The 19132-nt window shown below is 42.1% G+C and overlaps 1 protein-coding gene across 1 annotated transcript in view; it reads right to left on the bottom strand.

Moving 5' to 3' along the window:
• The window catches only part of TBC1D22B (TBC1 domain family member 22B), a 75016-nt gene extending 57081 nt beyond the window's left edge, over nucleotides 1-17935 (bottom strand). The window contains exons 1-2 of the mRNA XM_080805718.1: nucleotides 17742-17935; nucleotides 3191-3247 (exon numbers count right to left, since the gene is read on the bottom strand). Coding sequence (XP_080661844.1) covers nucleotides 3191-3247; nucleotides 17742-17797 — 113 coding nt within the window. The 5' untranslated portion in view covers nucleotides 17798-17935. The remainder of the gene's footprint in view (nucleotides 1-3190; nucleotides 3248-17741) is intronic.
• Between the last annotated feature and the right edge of the window lie 1197 nt (nucleotides 17936-19132).

The raw sequence follows: 19132 nt of genomic DNA, 5'->3' as shown, positions 1-19132 counted from the left end.
AACTAGTTTTGTAACTCGGAACTAGGACCTATCATATTCTAGCATCAATTCAGAAAACAATAAATTTAGAAGCTTGTCATACCATCGAGTGGCCAATGGGGCCACTCTGCAGTAAGACTAGTTTTATTTGAGCTGTAAAAATTACTACAGGCAATCTGATCACTAATGGTAATAATTTGGCAAATTGAAGTCACTATATCCAGACAAGGAACAGTATACTCGGCTTGTGCAGTTTAGGTGATTGAAGAGCCAGTGTGAAGGCTTCCGCTGTGATGGGGATTAACCACACAGTAATTAATCGCAGTCTGAAGTGGAACGATAATCATGTAGCGGAGAAAGTAATAAAAATGTCCCAACAAAGGTACTAAAATAAGGGCGATAAATGTTTTATAGTAACAATCTGGAATTGTAAAACGGTCCGTGCAGACCTAGATGCTGTCCCATGTTGCAGAGCACTAATAACAGACCTCCGTGTGCATGAAAAGGGGAAGCAATTTATTCAGTGACAATTACATTCCTCCCAAATCACAGAGCTAAGTGATTACTTCTATTGAAAGTCTGATTGCAACTCCGTTGAATGATCAGGGAGAACACTGGTGGTTTTATATAACTAATAGGTGGGAAAACAGAAGTGGAGAAAATGTGTCTTGGTAGTCTGGGATATGGCAATATTCCTCAAGACCTGGCCTCAACAGAGAATCAGGGAAAACTCACTCAGTAACAGATGCACACACGGTGTGGTGACTCTGACACGAACATAAAACAGGACAGTACACTCTGCTGTCTTATGTGTGAGAGGACAGACTGATTTCTAGGTTAGCTATGTATTTATCAAAGCCCATTATAAAATACGCTGGAATGGATCTACTACCGATCAACAAATCCTGGACACGAACAGAACTGGCTACAAGGAACAGAACACTCAACTACGATGCTGAAATTGTCAAGACTGTGATGTCAGGACACTCGGGCAGGTGTCTCTGCAGGTCTCTTGGCAGTCCCTCAGGTTACAAGGTAGCTGCTGAAGCTTTCAGCATCTCATTTTCCCACTACCACACTGGAAAGCAGGAAACGTGAGTGGAGACAAGAAGAGGCTCTCTCCACAAAATGCACAAAATGATCTCTCTGGTTGAACAAGAAAATCCTTCCCAGTACCTTCCTTCAGGAGACTTTCTTTTCTATCTCACTGGCTAGAACCAATGAGATGAGCCCACAGTAGGCCAGTCGCTGGGATTACCAAGAAATTATTATAGAAGGCTTCAACTAATATGGATACCTACTCTACATACGTTTCTCAATAGCTGAATAAAATTATGGTTCTTGAGCAAGCAGCAGCAGGGGCAGGGAGACTGTTGAGTCATGCCTGCTTCTTTGGCCAACAGACTAGATAGTCTATTACTGGTAAAACCAAGAAACAGGATCCATTCCACTTAATGGAAATGTCACAGAAAACATGCTCCCCTACTCCACCCCCAAGAATAGCAAGGTATGAACTAGAGGCACTGAAGTAAAGCCCATGGACTAAGTAAATGCAGTGATTTCACTCCTTCATTCCAGAAATGTTTACTCAGTGCCTACTAGGTGCCACACGCTGTTCTAGGTACTAACGGCAGGGTGGTGAATAAAACAAAGTCCCTGCCCTCAAAGAGCTTATAGTCTAGTGGTTTCTGGTATAAAAACTGTGCATTACAGAAAATAACAGCAGTCACGCTTCCACAGTAATTCAGAGGACTGTACCTTCCACACACTGGCTAAATTGCAAAAAGAATGAGTTTGGGGGGCTCCTGGGTGGCTCAGTGGGTTAAGCCTCTACCTTCAGTTCAGGTCATGATCTCAGAGTCCTGGGATGGAGCCCTGCATCAGGCTCTCTGTTCAGCAGGGAGCCTGCTTCCCCCTCTCTCTCTGCCTGCCTCTATGCCTACTTGTGATCTCTCTCTCTCTGTCAAATAAATAAATAAATAAATAAAAATTAAAAATTTTAAATAAAAATTTTTAAAAATTAAAAAATTAAAAAAAGAGTTGACAGAATTACAGAAAGTTCACCACATATTCCACTAAGTTACTTTTTTAAATATTAAAATACTGATAATATACATCTGACACAGTATTTTTGTGGGTATTCAAAGTATTTTATTTATTTTTATTCATTTGACAGAGAGAGAGATCACAAGTAGACAGAGAGGCGGGCAGAGAGAGAGAGAGAGGGAAGCAGGCTCCCTGCTGAGCAGAAAGCCTGTTGCGGGGCTCAATCCCAGGACCCTGAGATCATGACCTGTGCCGAAGTCAGAGGCTTAACCCACTGAGCCACTCAGGTGCCCCCGAAGTATTTTAATATAATCTTTACTCCCTCCTTGACTGTGAAGGGAGAAAGGGTAGATATTATTACACAGACCCCAGAAGGATGAAAACCTAGGTCTCCTATACCTCTCAAATCACCCAGCTTTTGCTACAAACTAAGCTTTCCTAGAAATAAGTCTCTAAGATTAGCATACTCAGAGATAGAACCCAAAATTCTTAGAACATCTGAGAAGACGACCCATCTCCTCATTTAAATTCACTGTGGCTGAATGATGGCCCATGAGAGAAAGTAGTGATAAAGTGATAATTGGGGGTAGGAATACACACCCACACATCTTGGATTTAACCAGCATTTCTACTGTGTTTGAAAATAATTCATTAGAATTTTACTAGAGAAATAACCCCCAGGGAGCTTTTAACTCTACTGTATGGCTGGGTATCTTTGAGGGTGTCAGAGAAAAAGAGGACCTGAAGAAAGCCAGCCTTCCAGTTATATTCTGTTTGCCCTCGTTCTCATAAAATGTAAGGAAAAGGTGGCAGACCTACACATATTCAGAAGCAATGAACCCCAGAAACCAGAAGAAGGTCATCAATCGTCCAATTTGGGGACCATATTTAATCAATAAAGATCCTTCCACCACAATAGAGTCCAACACCAAACCCTCCATACACCCGCTTCCGATGTAGGAAAACAAAATCTCTGATGTGATTTAGTTTCCCACTTAGTAATAGACTGATTAGAGGTAAGAAGATTGTTTATCTTCTGATCCAAAACAGAGCAGGGGAGAAGCTAGAAAAGATCAAAGCAGAAACTGTCATTGCAAAAAAGCAGGGGAAGGTTCAGGAGTTTTAAAAGAAATATATGCCTGAATGGAAAAATATCTTGACTTACTTTTTGGTGAGCCGAGGATCCAGAGGTGGGTGCTGTGCTCCATACACGGGCTGGATGCTGAAAGCAAGAAAAAAGAAAGCAGCAAGTTGTCAGGAAGCTAAACATGTTGGGTAAATACCATCTGCGTCACAAATTCGGAAGGGACTTTGAGAAACAGGTTACCTCCAAGAACAACCATATCCACGCCAAAGGATAGCAACCTTTAAAAAAAAAAAAAAAAGTCTCAGGGTGCACCTGGCTGGCTCATCAGTAAAGCATGCGACTCTTGATCTCAGGGTCGTGAATTTGACCCCCACATTGGATGCACAGATTGCTTACCTAAATAAACTTTAAAAAAAAAAATCAATCAATCAATCAACTCTCTGGAGAATGTTCATCTTCCACTGGGGCCTCAGCGCCTTATACACCTGACCACTGGAAGTTCTATCTGTAAAGAAGGCAGCATGGAAAGGTAACAGGCTTTGGAGCTAGGGAGAGCATAGTTTGAATGCCAGCTCTGGCACCCACCACCTCTGTAAACTAGCACTAAACTACATGACCACCTTGACCCTGTTTTCTCATCTGTGACACGGGAGCATCACCTACCCCAAAGGCTCACTTGGACTAAAAGACAGTGAAGCAACACTAGATACCACGAGAAGGGTGACCCAAGTGACTCTCACTCATGGGGGTATTAGGTGATACAACTCACTTCCAAAAACAGTTTGGCCATATCCAGGAAGAATGAAATATGCATGCCCTGAGGCCCAGTATTTTCATTCTCAAATCTATACCTTTTTTTTGGTGGACAGCAAAACAAGTTATTGAACGATGGTAAAGTGATAGTGCAAAGCTTCTGAAGAGGGAGGGAGGCGGAGAGGGCTGCCCTCAAATCTGTATCTTAAGAGACATACATACATGTGTGTGTCAGGAGGCATATATAAAACTATTTATAGCATCAGAGTTCCTTTTGTCATAAATTGAGAAATAACCCAAGTGTCCAAGAGAAAATAAACTGTAATCTGTTCGTATCATCAAATATTATACAGCAGCATAAACATACGAAGTCAGGCTGCAAGTCGTAATGTGCATGAATCTTCCAAATGCCATGTTGAGCAAAACAAGCAAATAGTACAAGAGTAAATACTGTATGATTCTACTTATATACACTTCAAAAACCGGCAAAAGGATTTCTGTCATCTAGGGATGCACCCATAGTAGTAACATCATAAAGCAAGAAACAATTAACATAAAAGGATGTGGTTATTTTGGAGGGAAGGAGAGACATGTGATTGAGAACAGACACAAGTGTGCTTCTGGGGTGCCCCCTCTGTGATTATTCATCAAGTTACATACTGCACGGTTGCTCCATGTAATAGGTCACAGTAATAATAATAAAAAAAAAGAGTGACTAGAGAATACAATATCCATATCCAGCCAAACTCTTGCTCAAATACAAAGGTGACAGAAAAACATGTTGCAACATGTAAGAACTCAGGAAGAAGGGTTTCCTTCACTCCTTCCTGAAGAAACTGCTAGAAGGAAAACTTCAATGAACAATGAGCTAAATGGAGAAACTACAATAAAAGGACTGGTGCAGAGCATTGAACAGATTTAGTCTGACGACTAACTCTTAAATTTGAGGCTTTATGGTTAGAGAAGAGAATGTAAAAACAATGTAATTGCCAAAGGTGAAAATGAGACATAGGACAGGATGAATAAGTATGTTGATTTCCTCAGCTTTCACTGACAAAGCTCAAAAGCTACTTAAAGCTGATAGCTCAAGGGAGGTGGGTGGGGGGATAGGGTGACTGGGTGATGGGCATGAGGGAGGGCACGTGAAGTAATAAGCACTGGATGTCATACGCAAATGATGAATCACCGAATTCCACCTCTGAAGCTAATAACATACTATATGTTAATTAAATTGAATTTAAATAAAAATTTTTTTTTAAAAAGCTGAATGCTCAAGTAATAGAGGCGTAAGTGTGTTTTAGGATATAAGACAAAACTAAGAGAAATAATATAATCAACTAAAAGCAGGGGGAGGAAAGGGCAGGAAATACACTAATTTCATCATTGATCATGGTAAGCAGTCAATAGATGTCTCAAGAAATACGGTATAAAATTACACTTACCGATGCAATCACTAGACTAAAAACACAAATTTCCCCAATTATCAGCATAGACACATGCACACCCACCTCCCAAAGCAAGTACAGTCCCCACGGTAAAAATTTTTCATTCATTCATTTATTTTTAAAGATTTTATTTATTTATTTGACAGAGAGATAGAGCACAAGTAGGCAGAACAGCAGGAGAGGGAGAGGGAGAAGCAGGCTCTGCACTGAGCAGAGACCCCGATGTGGGGCTCGATCCTAGGACCCTGGGATCATGACCTAAGCCAAAGGAAGATGCTTAACCGACTTGAGCCATTCAGGTGCCCCAAGATTTTTCTTTTAAAGAAAATATTAAAAACAGAACTACAATCAAATGTATCAGTCATTCCAGTAAATTGAAAAGGGCCGAACTTGCCTATTAAAAGAAAAAGAATCATTACTAAGAGGGGACTGGTTAATTACAGTGTATCTGTTAAATGAGGCCTGTTCTATACCCACTGACATGAAATAAACTCTAAAACACTAATAAAAGATGCAGAGCTGTATGCATACCATGTCACCATTTTTGTGGAAAACTGTTACAATAAAACATATCCGCATACTTACACACGCTTAGAGTATCTCTGAGCAAATACACAAGAAACCAGTCGCCAGGGTTTGGAAGAGAAACTGGAGGACTACAGGACGTGGCAGCAGAGAATTGAGTTTTTCCTAAGCACTTTTTTGTGCCTTTCTGAATTAGTATCGTGTACAGGTAATCACCTTTTTAAGAAATAAATAAGGCGATCTTAAGGAGATGCCTGGGTGGTTCAGTGGGTTAAGCCTCTGCCTTCGGCTCAGGTCATGATCTCAGGGTCCTGGGATCGAGACCTGCATGGGGCTCTCTGCTCGGCGGGGAGCCTGCTTTCCCCCACCCTCCCTGCCTCTCTGCCTAGTTGTAATCTCTGTCTGTCAAATAAATAAAAATTTAAAAAAAAATTTTTTTTTAAAGTGATCTTAAGAGGACTGGGAAGTTTAAATGAGACAATGAGTAAAAAGCCCTTTAGCCAATTCCGGGCAGGTAGTAACAGTAGCAGGTAATGAGGTAGATTTGCAAACATCAGAATGCTGCCTGGTACACTCTCAGTGTCCAAGAAATGTTGGTTTTCCTCCTCCCTCCCATTTGGTAATTTACTCTTTACCCAACACTTAGAAAGTAGAACAAGGTTACCAAGTACTTTGTTTGACATAACAGATGTGATCCTAAAGTTGCTGTTAAGTAAAAATGCAGCCAATTCAATCATTTTCATTTTGATTTCTACTAAGATTCCAGTGAGAATGTTCTTATATACAATCTTTATGGATATAACCCTGACCTTTTTAGCAATTAAGAATCTCTAACTCCCCAAACTTTTCCAAAAGGTTATTCAGTAATTTGTAAACAAACCATTACATACATTACTACAGAGATAAAAAAAAAATAAATACAACTTTAACATGTTTAAAGAGTTTACAGAGTTGTGTAGGCAGAGGAAAAGGAGAAAGAAAATAAGAGAGATCAAAGAATAATGGGAGAGTCCGACTTATAGAAAGAAAGCTGAAACAAAACAAAAATGAAAACACAAACAAAGAAACCCAAAAGGCATAGATGGGTGGAACAGAAAACCCAGAAATAAAGCCACAACAATTCCATGGTCACTTAATCTTTGACAAAGCAGGAAAGAACACCCAATGGGAAAAGGACAGTCTCCTCAACAGATAGTGTTGGGAAAACCGGATGGCAACGTGCAAAAAAAAGAAACTAGACTACTTTCCTATACCATACACAGAAATAAATTCCAGATGGATTAAAGACCTAAATGTGAGACCTGAAACCATAAAAATCCTAGAACAGAACACAGAACTCTGACATCGGCTATAGCAACTTCTTCCTAGATATGTCCCCTGAGACAAGGGAAACAAAAGCAAAAATACACTATTGTGATTTCATCACAATAAAAAGCTTCTGCACAGGGAAGGAAACAATCAAGAAAACTAAAGGCAACGTACGGATGAAAGAAGATATTTGCAAATGACATATCTGATAAAGGGTTGGTATCTAAGATATATAAAAAACTTTTAAAACTTAAGCCCCCAAAACCAAATAATCTAACTTAAAAATGGTCAGAAGACAGGCATGGACTTTTCTCCAAAGAAGACACACAGATGGCCAACAGACACATGAAAAGATGCCCAACATCACTTATCATCAGGGGAATGCAAATCAAAACTACAACGAGATATCACCTCTTACCAGTCAGAATGACTAAAATCAACAACACAAGGGGCACCTGGGTGGCTCAGTCAGTTGAGCCTCTGACTCTTGGTTTCAGCTCAGGTTGTGATCTCAGGGTCCTGGGACTGAGCCCCACATCAGGCTCCATGCTCAGTGTGAAGTCCATTTGAGATTCTCTCTCCCTCTCCCTCTGCTTCCCCCCTCAAATAAGTAAATAAATCTTTCAAAACATAAAAATAATAAAATGAAATAAAATCAACAACACAAGAAACAACAGATGTTGATGAGGATGTATAGAAAAAGGAACACCGGTACACTGTTGTTGGGGGCGCAAACTGGTGCAACCACTGGAAAACAGTTTGGAGTTTCCTAAAAAGTTAACAGTAGGAAGAGCATGAGACTCTTGATTTTGGGGTCGTGAGTTCAAGTTCCACACTGGGTGTAAAGATTACTAAAAACAATAAATAAAAACTTCTGTAAAAAAAGTTAAAAACAGAACTACCCTATGATTCAGCAATGGTACCACTGGGTATTTACCCAAAGAATACAAAAACACTGATTCGAAAGGATACATGCACCTCTATGTTTACAGCAGCATTATTTATAATAGCCAAGACATGGAAGCGACCCAAGTACCATCAGTTGATGAATGGATAAAGATGATGTGGTACATATATACCATGGATTATTACTTAGCCATGTAAAGAATGAAATCTTGCCATTGGCAACAACATGGATGGAGCCAGAGAGTATAATGCTGAGCAAATTCAGTCAGTCTGAGAGAGGAAAACACCGTATGACTTCACTCATACGTGGGATTTAAGAAACAAATGAAAAAAGAGGGGTAAAGAGAAAGAGACAAACCAAAAAAACAGATTCTTAATTTTAGAGAACTGATGGTTACTGGGGGGAGGGGAGATGAGTTAAATAGATGATGGGGATTAAAGAAAGAATTGATGTGACGCGCGCCAGGTGATGTGTCGAAGTGTTGAATGACTATATTGCACACCTGAAACTAATATAACACTGTGTTAACTAATGAATGAAAGTAAAAACTTTTTTACAAGGGTCACTGATTTGTATTTTAATGTTTGCAAATACTCTAAGATGACAACACTTGAGCTCTCCAAGTCTACAAGCCTCTTTGTAGCAAAATATAAAGATCAGAGGATAAACTCTACAGGAAGGTTTCAACAGACTGGTTAGGTAAATGGGCAGGGAAAAAAGAGAGTGTCCTTAGATTCTCTCTTTTAAAAGGGTATTACCACCTGCGAGTAATCTATGCAGAAAAAAGGCAATCCTAATTGTGCAGGCTTACCGGCCAAAGGCCATTAATTACTATCCAGGAAGGGGATCTTAAAATCACAGTAGACTGTTTCTTAGATATGTCAACCCCAATGTGCTGCACAGCCAGAAATGCCAAGATAAGTGATGGACTTCCTCAGCAAAGGTATCAGAGCCCAAGCTGAATTTGTTAACCTACTCTCAAACTAAACCATGATGTATCTATAACTGGAACACTTTATCAGTTTATTGAATCTCAAAAAGGAGAGGCAAGACATTAGAAGAGAAACCAAGATGATCACAGAGATGAAATGAAGACAGACTGAAAGCCTGGTGATGAAGGTGGTCAATTTCCTGGAATTTATAATTCACCTGTCAGTCTGAACCGTTGCTACTCCTCCCAAACCACACTCAAGAGCAGGCTGGTCTCCACTCTGCCTTCCAAACGTATCTTAGCTACTAAATCAGGCTCTTCTCCCATTTCAGTATCATATCCAATCTGAAACAGCCCCTTCCAGATCTACACCCCTCAACCATGAGATCTTCCCTGACACTAGCCCCTAGTGTCACTCACCCAGGCCTTCTCTGATTCCCTAAAATACATAAATCAGGGCTTATACTGCCTTTTTTTTTTTTAAGATTTATTTATTTATCTGACAGAGATCACAAGTAGGCAGAGAGGCAGGCAGAGAGAGAGGAGGAAGCAGGCTCCCCACTGAGCGGAGAGCCCAATGCGGGGCTGGATCCCAGGACCCTGGGACCATGACCGAAGCTAAAGGCAGAGGCTTTAACCCACTGAGCCACCCAGGTGCCCCGGGCTTATACTGCTTTTAATAAGTAAATAATTTTTTAAAAATAAACTCAATTTAGATCATAATATAAGACACACCCAGGTTGGTGTTCAACTCATACATACATAAGAAATGAGATATTATGGAGTTCAAATGCTACACACCCCTCCCACCTGCCCTTGGAAACCACTTTATTGCATCTGCCATTTCTCACCCTCATCTTTGTTTTTACATTATTTTCCATGTTTGTATCCCTAAACAATATAGAGTATTGTTTTCCAGGTTTTTAAAACTTTATATAGGGGTGCCTGGGTGGCTCAGTCAGTTAAGCATGTGCGTTCAGCTCAGCCCATGATCCCAGGGTCCTGGATTGAGCCCCAAGTTGGGTTCCCTGCTCAGCAGGGAGTCTGCTTCTCCCTCTCCCTGCCCCCCACCCCTACCCCAGCTTATGCTCTCGCTATCTATCTCTATCTAATAAATAAAACATTTTTTTTAAAACTTCATAGAAATGGTACCACACTACACACATGACTTATTCTGACTAGTAATCATAACTGTGATTTATTTTTTAAAGTAGACTCCACAACAAGCATGGAGCCCAATGCCGAGCTTGAACTCACGACCCTGAGATCAAGACCTGAGCTGAGATCAAGAATCACTTAACCAACTGAGCCACCCAGGTATCCCTAAATACTCCTTTAAATATTACTTAATTTCATGACTGGCTAACTGGTCTCTCCAACACTAAATTTAAAAAACATTTGCTCCAGGGGTGCCTGGGTGGTTCAGTCAGCTAAGCATCCAACTCTTTTTTTGTTGTCGTTTTAACATTTTATTTATTTGAGAGACAGTGCTTGCTTTGGCAGCACATACACTAAAATTTATTTATTTGAGAAAGTGCACAAGCAGGCAGAGGAGGAGAGGGAGAAGCAGATTCCCCGCCGAGCAGGGAGCCCAACCCGGGGGTGAGGGTGGGGGGCTTAACCCCAGGACCATGGGATCAAGACCTGAGCCAAAGGCAGATGCTCAAAAGACTGAGCCACCCATGCACCCCTAAGCATCTGACTCTTGATTTTGGCTCACGTCATGATCTCAAGGTTGTGAGATCAAGCCCTACCTTGGGCTCTGTCCTGGGCATGGAGCCTGCTTAAGATTCTCTCTCTCCCTCTCCCTCTGCCCTTCCCTGCCCCCTCTAAACAAAACAAAACATTTGCTCCACACAAGTGTAGAAAGCACTTTATTAACAAATTTAACAGATTTTAACAGATTTAACAAATGTTAACATGTGTCACATTTCTTTAAGAAAAGAAAGCATTGGGGAGACCACTGAAGTCCTAATTGCAGTCCCCAGTCCTGTTCCTCTTTTTCCCCAGGAGACAACCACAATCCTGAAGCATGTATGAACTCCTTCCCATCTGTTTTTATACTTTTATATACATTCACATACACATAAACACCATACAATACTGCTTCATTTTAAAACTGTACACAAGAGATTGTGCACTACTTATCTTTCCAATATCTTGCTTTTCTCGCTCAACAGTGTGTTTTCACCCAGCGGCACTTTTCAGTTTTTTTCTGATTACAAAGTAACATATGTGTAGTGGAGAAACCAGAGAGTCAATGATACCCAGCATCCTCACCAGGGGAAGCCATGGTGCCAAGCAGGTTTTCAGCTTCTAGAGAGCAGTGGTGACACCATGTCTTTTTCTGCAGTCCCCTCACCACCTGGCAGAGTGCAACACACCCCAGCAGGCACTTATTAACAACAGTTAGTGAGTGAAGACGGGATCTCTACAAACCCCAGGCCTCTGCTCTGGCGGGCTAGTGGCTCTTGAGACCTCAACACTGGAATCAAAGCCCGCATCTTGGAGAAAGCACACGGCACATGCGGAGAAACGAATGCCACAGCAGATGCCACAGCGGAGACAAAACAGCAAAAGTCCCGGTCAGCCTCCAACATTCTCCTTCATAAAACCAACACCATGGGGTGTATTGGCATAGCAGGTTTGCACAGTTGCAACAGTGCAAAAACCCTCGGTTGGAAAAATCAACAGGTGTTTGTTTAGCGCTGACAAAGGAGCAAAAGCAAACACGGGAACAGACCTATCCGATTTAAAGCCAAACATGCTGGCAACTGATTTGGGTTCACACACTCACTTGATGGAAGTCTTCCAGAGCTGGGGTTCTACCCTCTTTCGGTGATAATTTAGTACCTTCCAGTCACTTACTTTATCAGTAAAACATTTTCAAGCTAAGAATAGGTTGTAATATAACGTGCTTGCCCAGACAGGCTGGGAGAATAACACTGAGTGCACGTTATGGAAAATAACCAAATGACAGAGGTTTTAGTTGAAAATCTATAGGCTCCTAATTTTAAGTGATGAGACACTTTACTCAACTTCATTTAATGCTAAAGAGAGCTCCTTAACTTTAACAATAAACACTTTTGGGGCACCCTGCTTGCTCAGAGGAGTGTATGACTTGATCTTGGGGTCATGAGTTCAAGCCCCACATAGGGTGTAGAGATAAAATAAATAAAATTGTAAAAAATAATAAACATTTTTGCTTAAAAAGAAGGAGAAGCCTAAGCAGGGGCACCTGGCTGGTCAGTCGGTTAAGCATCCGCCTTCAGGTCAGGTCATGATCTCAGTGTCCTGGGATGCCCCGTGCTAGGCTCTGTGCTTGGTGGGGAGTCTGCTTGTCCCTCTCCCTTTGCCCCTCCTTCCTGCTTATGCACACAGACTCACATGCGCTTGCACACTCTCTCACTCAAATAAATAAAATAAAAAAAAAAAAAGAAAGAAAGAAAAAGAAAAGGCAGAAGCCCTTCCCAGAAGGGCTGGAAATCAGAATGTGGGAAATGAACCGGGCTTTGGCTCACATCTGTCTCTCCCATTTCAGGTCTTATCTACATCTTTTCGCTGGAAACACCCACACCCCCGGACTAGAGGAGGTGCTTCAACAGGTGTCCTAATCTTAGCAGAGACTGAGGAAAGGCAGAAGAAGTAGTAGAAAGAGCACTGGACCCAGAGTCAAGAAATCTGCAGTTCTGCAGTGTGATTTGGGGCCAGTCACTTTCCCTCTCTGGCTTCAGTTTCCTTACTTGCAGTGGCCTTAGAGTCAAATTCTAACATTCCATAATTTGATGACACTGAGATGTTCATGGGGCCAGCAACTCCCTACTTCCCAAAGCACAAGATAGAAAAGCCCACCTTCAGGGCCCCCATACCATTTATTCCTACCTACCACTCATGCCTGCTGTGAGTGACAAAGCGAAGAGAAATATCTACTGATGTGAGTTGAAACTAGTAACTTTATATTTTTTGTAGATTTTATTTATTTATTTGAGAGAGTAAGTGAGAGAGAAAGAGGGGGAAGGTGGGGAAGGTAAGGCAGAGGCAGAAGCCCATTCCCCGCTGAGCAGAGGGCCCCACGTGGGGCTCAATCCCAGAGACTCTGGGATCATGACCTGAGCCGAAGGCAGCCGCTTAACTGACTGAGCCACCCAGGTGCCCCAGGGCAGCCAGAATATTTTTATAAAGGGGAATATGATCGTGTCACAGCCCCCACCAACCTTCTAATGGCAACCTACTGCTCTTGGGATAAATATCAAAGTCCTTAACTTGGCCTCTCTTTCCAACACGAAGGGCCTAGAAGACTTCGAGAGTTTGGAGATCATTCTAATTACAAATGAAAGAGAGGTCTGCAGAGGGCCAAGAAGAGAAGCAGGAGGCTTCAGCAGTAGTCCAGGCAAGAGAGGACTCAGTCTGACCCATGTAGTCGAGGTACAAGTGGTGAGAACGACTCAGATTCAGGGCCTATTATGAGCAGCCAACAGGATTTGCTTTCAAACTAGGTGTGGCAGGAAGGGAAAGAAAAGAGCCAAACGTTAGGATTTTTGGTCTGAGGAACCTGGTGATCCATGGGACCATTAAGTGAGACCGAATGAACGGCTTTGCAGGAGAGGGCAGATGTGGAAATCAAGAGTTCTGTGTGGATATGTTAAATGTGAGATGCCTATCAGACAGTCAAGCAGAGATGCATGCATTATTCAAGATCCGTATGGCAAGAGCTTCCAACACGGGAACTCAGCTTTCTCTCCATTTAATTCAGGGCTCATATCCCAGTGGTTCTCAAAGTGCTGCCCGCAGGTTAGCTGCAGCACTATCACCTGGGAACTCCTTAGAAGCTCAACGCCTCAGGTCCCACCCCAGACCTACTGAGTCAGAAACTCTGGATATGGGGCTGGCAATCTGCGTTTCGACAAGCCCTCCAGGTAACTCACTGAAGTTTGAGGACTACTGCTCGCAGTCTTACTCCTTGTCCATAATGATCATCTGATAGCCACAGCTGCCCTGCATGAGGCTTCTCTGTGCCTCTGCCTCATGAACAATTAGGTGGTACTTTGTTTTTGTTTGTTTTTTTAACCCAAGACTCACTGGAAACCCCAGATACACCACTGATCAAAGTGTTTGAATTCCAGTTTCAGAAACTAAAGCAAGGAGGAGAAACGAAACAGGAACTACAACAATCACAACTATCGCTTTCATGAGAGCTACTATTATTGAGCACCTTGTATGCACTTTCTACGCATTATCTCATTAACCCTCCTAACAGCCTTATGGGGTAGGTACTCTGCTCCCATTTCACAGGTAAGGAGATGGAGCAAGGCACAGAGAGGTTACATAACTTGCCCTGGGTCACACAGCTAGAAAGTAGCAGAACTGGGATTTGAACCCAGGCAGTCAGGTTCCAGAGTCTGTATTTTTTTTTTTTTTGAGATATAACTGACAAATAACATTGTGTAACTTTAAAGTTTACCATCTTAGCATTAGCTAACGCCTCTATCAAGTCACATAATTATCATTCCTTTTTTGTGGTGAGAACAATTAAGACCCAGTTTCTTAGCAACTTTGAAGTTTATAATACAGTGCTGTTAAGTATAATCACTATGTCGTGCATGAGATCCCCAGAACTTTTTTATCTATTAGTTGTGAGTTTCCAGAGCCAGCATGCTTAACCACATGGTATATAGTGTCCCCTATCTTTCTAGGCATCTACACAAGAACCACTTACGTAATAAATAAGTACATGAGGTTCCCATGAATAACTGAGAGAACTTTAAAAGATGTTTAATTCCATCAGGTTACCATATAACCCAGCAATTCCACTCCTACGTTACCTCAAAAGAATGGAAAACACACATCCAACAAAAATCTGCACATGAGTCTCATAACATTGTTCACAATAGTCAAAAAGTGGAAACAACCCAAATGTCATCAACTGATGAGTGGATAAACAAAGTGAGGTATAGTTCACAATGGAATATTATTTAGCCATAAAAAGGAATAAAACATTGATGCATGCTACAACACAGATGAGCCTTGAAAACATTATGCTTCATAAAAGAAGCCAATCACGAAAGGCCTCTTTTCACATTATTCCATTTATATCAAATGTCCAGAATAGGTAAATCTATACATACAGAAAGATTAGTTGCCAGGGGCTGAGGTGAGGATATGGACACAAGGTTTCTTTCTGGGGTGATGAAAAGGAACTGAAATTGGTGGTGATGGTTGCCTGGAACTATCTGTACTTTAAATGAAAATACAAAATACCCCTGAATTGTACACTTTGAAAGGGTGCATTTTTATAGTTATGTGAATTATATCTCAATAAAGCTGTTATTTTTAAAAAAGGATGTTTAATTCATTTTAAGTTTAGGCTAACTTACTAAACAGAATACATACTTGTTGTCATTAAGGTTGCTAGATCACAACCAAAGAAACTGAAAGTAACTGCCATCACTTTGAATTTTTACCTTTCAATCTGTAGAGAAAACTAGTTTCACTTCTAGGTTGCCATGGACCCAGAAACAGCCATGTATGTCATTTCCCCACCCAGGAGAAAGTTTTTCTTCACCAACACTGAAAGAATGTAAATGCCAAAGTCCTATCCTTGAGAAAATGCCCTAATCTTTTCCTTAAATCAAAGCACTTTCTACCTAAAAAAAACTTTAATTTTCTCCCATACCCAGCAGCTGCTAGGGCTCCCCACTAAAAGCACAGAGCTAAACATTAGTTCTCTTCAACCAGCAAGGTACTAAAGACTGTTATGAATTGTGGCAACATTTTAGTGCCTCAAGATAAACAAGGAACATAAATACCTAGTGCCCCAGTAAGGATCTGAGAAACAGTCTTTTAAATGTTTACTTGCTCTAACAACAACAGGAATTCTCATAACTAGTATTTATCAAGCAACTATAATGTGCTAAATAAACACTGTCCTGCGTTCTTTACAAATAAGATGTTTAATTTGGTCCTCACAGTAACCCTGAGGAAGGTATTTTTAGTCTCATTTTGTAGAAAAGGAAACTGAGGCTCAGAGAAATTGAGTAAGTCATTTGTCATTGATCACACAGGTATGACAATCCAAGTAATAACTTAAGTCTTTCTGAACTCAAATGTTTTCTCTTGTATTCCTCAATATTCCTCTTCAAAATGAAAAAGGAAGCCAGAAACTTCAAGAAACTGAAAAGACTCCTCTTCCTATCTCACAAAAGTGATACTCTGAAAAAAGCCAGCTCTTCCTATAGTCCAAAACAGGAAATATAGAAAACAAAATATTGTTAATAACAACCAGCAGTCAGCAGGCACAAAAGACCATGCCATGTCCCGCATTTCAAATGCTGCTTCCTGATTTAACAGTTTTCCCTCTTATTCTGATTACAACCTTAGGATGTCAAAATTTAATGATCTCACCATGGAAAGCCCCAGAGAACAGCAGTTGTGAGACTGGAGAGAGAGCTCACTAGACCAGGAAGGAAAAGGAATCAGTTGGCAGGAAGTGGTGCCTATCTAAAAACATAGAAGTCTTCAGCATTAATATTAACACTGTCATTCCACAGCACTTTAATCTGAAGCTATTTCTGCATTCCCTTGCATTATTTTAATACTGTATTACTAAAAGCTGATTCCCATTCTCCATATGTCTAATAGAATCCTAAGTAAAATAAGACTGCTAAATAGCCACCACTGACCTTAATTTCTGTCTTGCTACTAAAAACAAAACAAAACAAAACCACACACACACACACACACACACACACACACACACATTCAAAGGATTATCCCTGAGGGAAAAGACCTGAATCAATTAGGAAAGGTAGCATGTGGGGCACAAGCAAACATGAATTTCATCACCAAGTAGCCTATGGCTAGCAGAAATCTTAAATTCACGACTAAAATACACATTCCTTATGAGTCTCAGGACTCTGGCCAAAATAAACTGAAACTATAAACCAACAGCGGACTGAAGGATGTACAAATGCTAAGCTCTTAACATACATCAAAAAGGTAAAGGGGGGTGAGTAGCTTAAAAGGTCTGCTCTCCAACTAAACAACTGAAGAATGAAAGAATTTCGTGCATTTGCACAAGAAGAGCTTGACAACGCAGGGGGGTAGGAGGTCACTTGGGGTTGAGCAAATCCACAGAAAAATGCTAAAGAAAGAACCTCGATTCTTGAGTCACTCTGTAGTAATTCCTAATGGGAAGTGGCCAACTCAAGATAAAGTAAGGTCGAGCTTGAGAATTTTCCTCACTTTTCCTGTCACCCTGGATACGATTCCAAGTTCCCACCAGAACCTTTTGGGAGTCCAAGATAAAGATTTGCACGTACTGATCTGGGGGAGCAATGGAAGGGGCCATCCTTATGCAAACAACCACCTGTGCGTGGTGGAGACCCCCAAGAAGGAGTTGTATTTAAAGTGAGAGGCAGCTTTGGGGATGACCCTCCAAACCCAGGACCGACACTGGCTACTCACCCAACTCCAGTGTCCCTTACGCCCGGACTCTGACCACCTCCCAGCTAAGGGCAGCCGCTCCAGTGCCTCCGCCCCCAGACCCTGGTCTGCTCCCACACCCAGTCATTCCCAAAGCTCGCTGCCCGCTCCTTTGCCCGACAGCTGACCCGCCGCCACCAGGCAGTCCCAGCTCCCCCAGTCCAGGTTCCCCAAACCAGCCTTTCGGGGCTGCTGACGCCCCAGGGCCGCGGGATTTAAGGCTTAGGATCTGGAAGGATTTGGTCCAATCTCCTCTTCCTTTCGGCGTCCTGGGCTTACCTCCCCGGCAGCTTGGCGCTCCTCTTCCAAAACTGCTTGCTGTTCTCGGCGGCCATTGCTCTGGCCGGGGAAGGCCTTGTAGGCGGGCCAGGGGGGTACCCGGCGAGATGCCCCCAGGACCCCGCAATCGGAGGGCCAACCCAGGCCGCTTCCCCGCCGCCGGTCACCCGCTCCCAGCTCCTGGGGGCGCCATCTTGGATGTGGGCACCCTCCCACCCAGCGCCGCTGCCATTGGTGAGTTGCGCCAGCCGTGGTCAGACGGACGAATAGAAAGCCGGAATCCTGCAGGCCGCTGAAGCCTAACGGTGACGTCAGGGACTGGGCACACAGGTGGACCGGGAAGGCGGAGCTTGGGCAAACAGGGAGGCGGGGCTGAAAGTTCCCTAACCCCAGGAGTGGAAGAAGCAGGTAAAGAAAGGGACCTATGGGAAGGAAGAAAGGGTACTGTTTGGTTTGTGTGCGTGTGTGTTGGGGACGGGGGAGATGAGGTTCCTGAGTCTAATACTTTTTGGGAAGAGACAGTATATGTATTTATGTACATCAATCTTTCACCTAAAAATAAGGGCCCATGTGTTGGTTGCAGGCCATCTTTAAGATCTCAGTCAACGACAATCTGATTATTATCCTCCCCACACTTCCCTGTTCCGTTTGGGGTCCGATTTTTTTTTTTTTTAAATCTATGAAGGAAAATCAATACGGATCCAGTAGACCGGGGTTGCTAACTGTTCAACACGTGAGTAACGGTTGGTTCGTAAGGGTCTCCCACACTTCTGGTAACTGATCACATTAAAGGATTTGTGTGCCGTGGACAAAATTCAAATGATGTAATCCCTGTTTCACCATTAACTGCCACTTTCTGACTATGAGAACCAGATACTGACAGTGTTAAGTCATGTTCTTATTTTGTCCATCCGATTCAGACTACCAAGTTAACCTTTCTTGCGAGGAATAGTGTATCTCCAAGGCTCCAGTCACAGAGATTGAAGATACATCCTCAAACATCTTCAATGTCCCTTTTTAATCTATGACCCTTGAATTTATTTTCAATCTAGTTTTGACTCAGAATGAGATTTAATATAGCATTTTGAATCCTTTGAATGTTTTGTTGGTGTTTTTTGCTCTTTTTGAGTTTCTGTGGTTGTATACCACAGTGATCGTGATGGGAAGGAACTGCTGAGGTGGGCTGCTGTCCTCCAACCTCCGCTTTCGTCTGCTGCTGCAATAGGCCCTTCCACTTATTGAAGAACATCTAACGACCCCCTGTCTAAAAGAGAATATATGCCCTCCAATGGCCTTTTTCTATATAGACATTACCCCCATTTCAAACTTCTTTTGCACCCTAATTTTGCAACCATGATATTGTATGAAAGGGGCTGTTTTCACATTCTATT

This window comes from Martes martes, assembly GCF_963455335.1.
Source record: "Martes martes genome assembly, chromosome: 6".
Classification (NCBI taxonomy): domain Eukaryota; kingdom Metazoa; phylum Chordata; class Mammalia; order Carnivora; family Mustelidae; genus Martes; species Martes martes.
The sequence above is the reverse complement of the archived record's forward strand: the minus strand, read 5'-3'. Positions and strand labels throughout refer to the sequence as shown.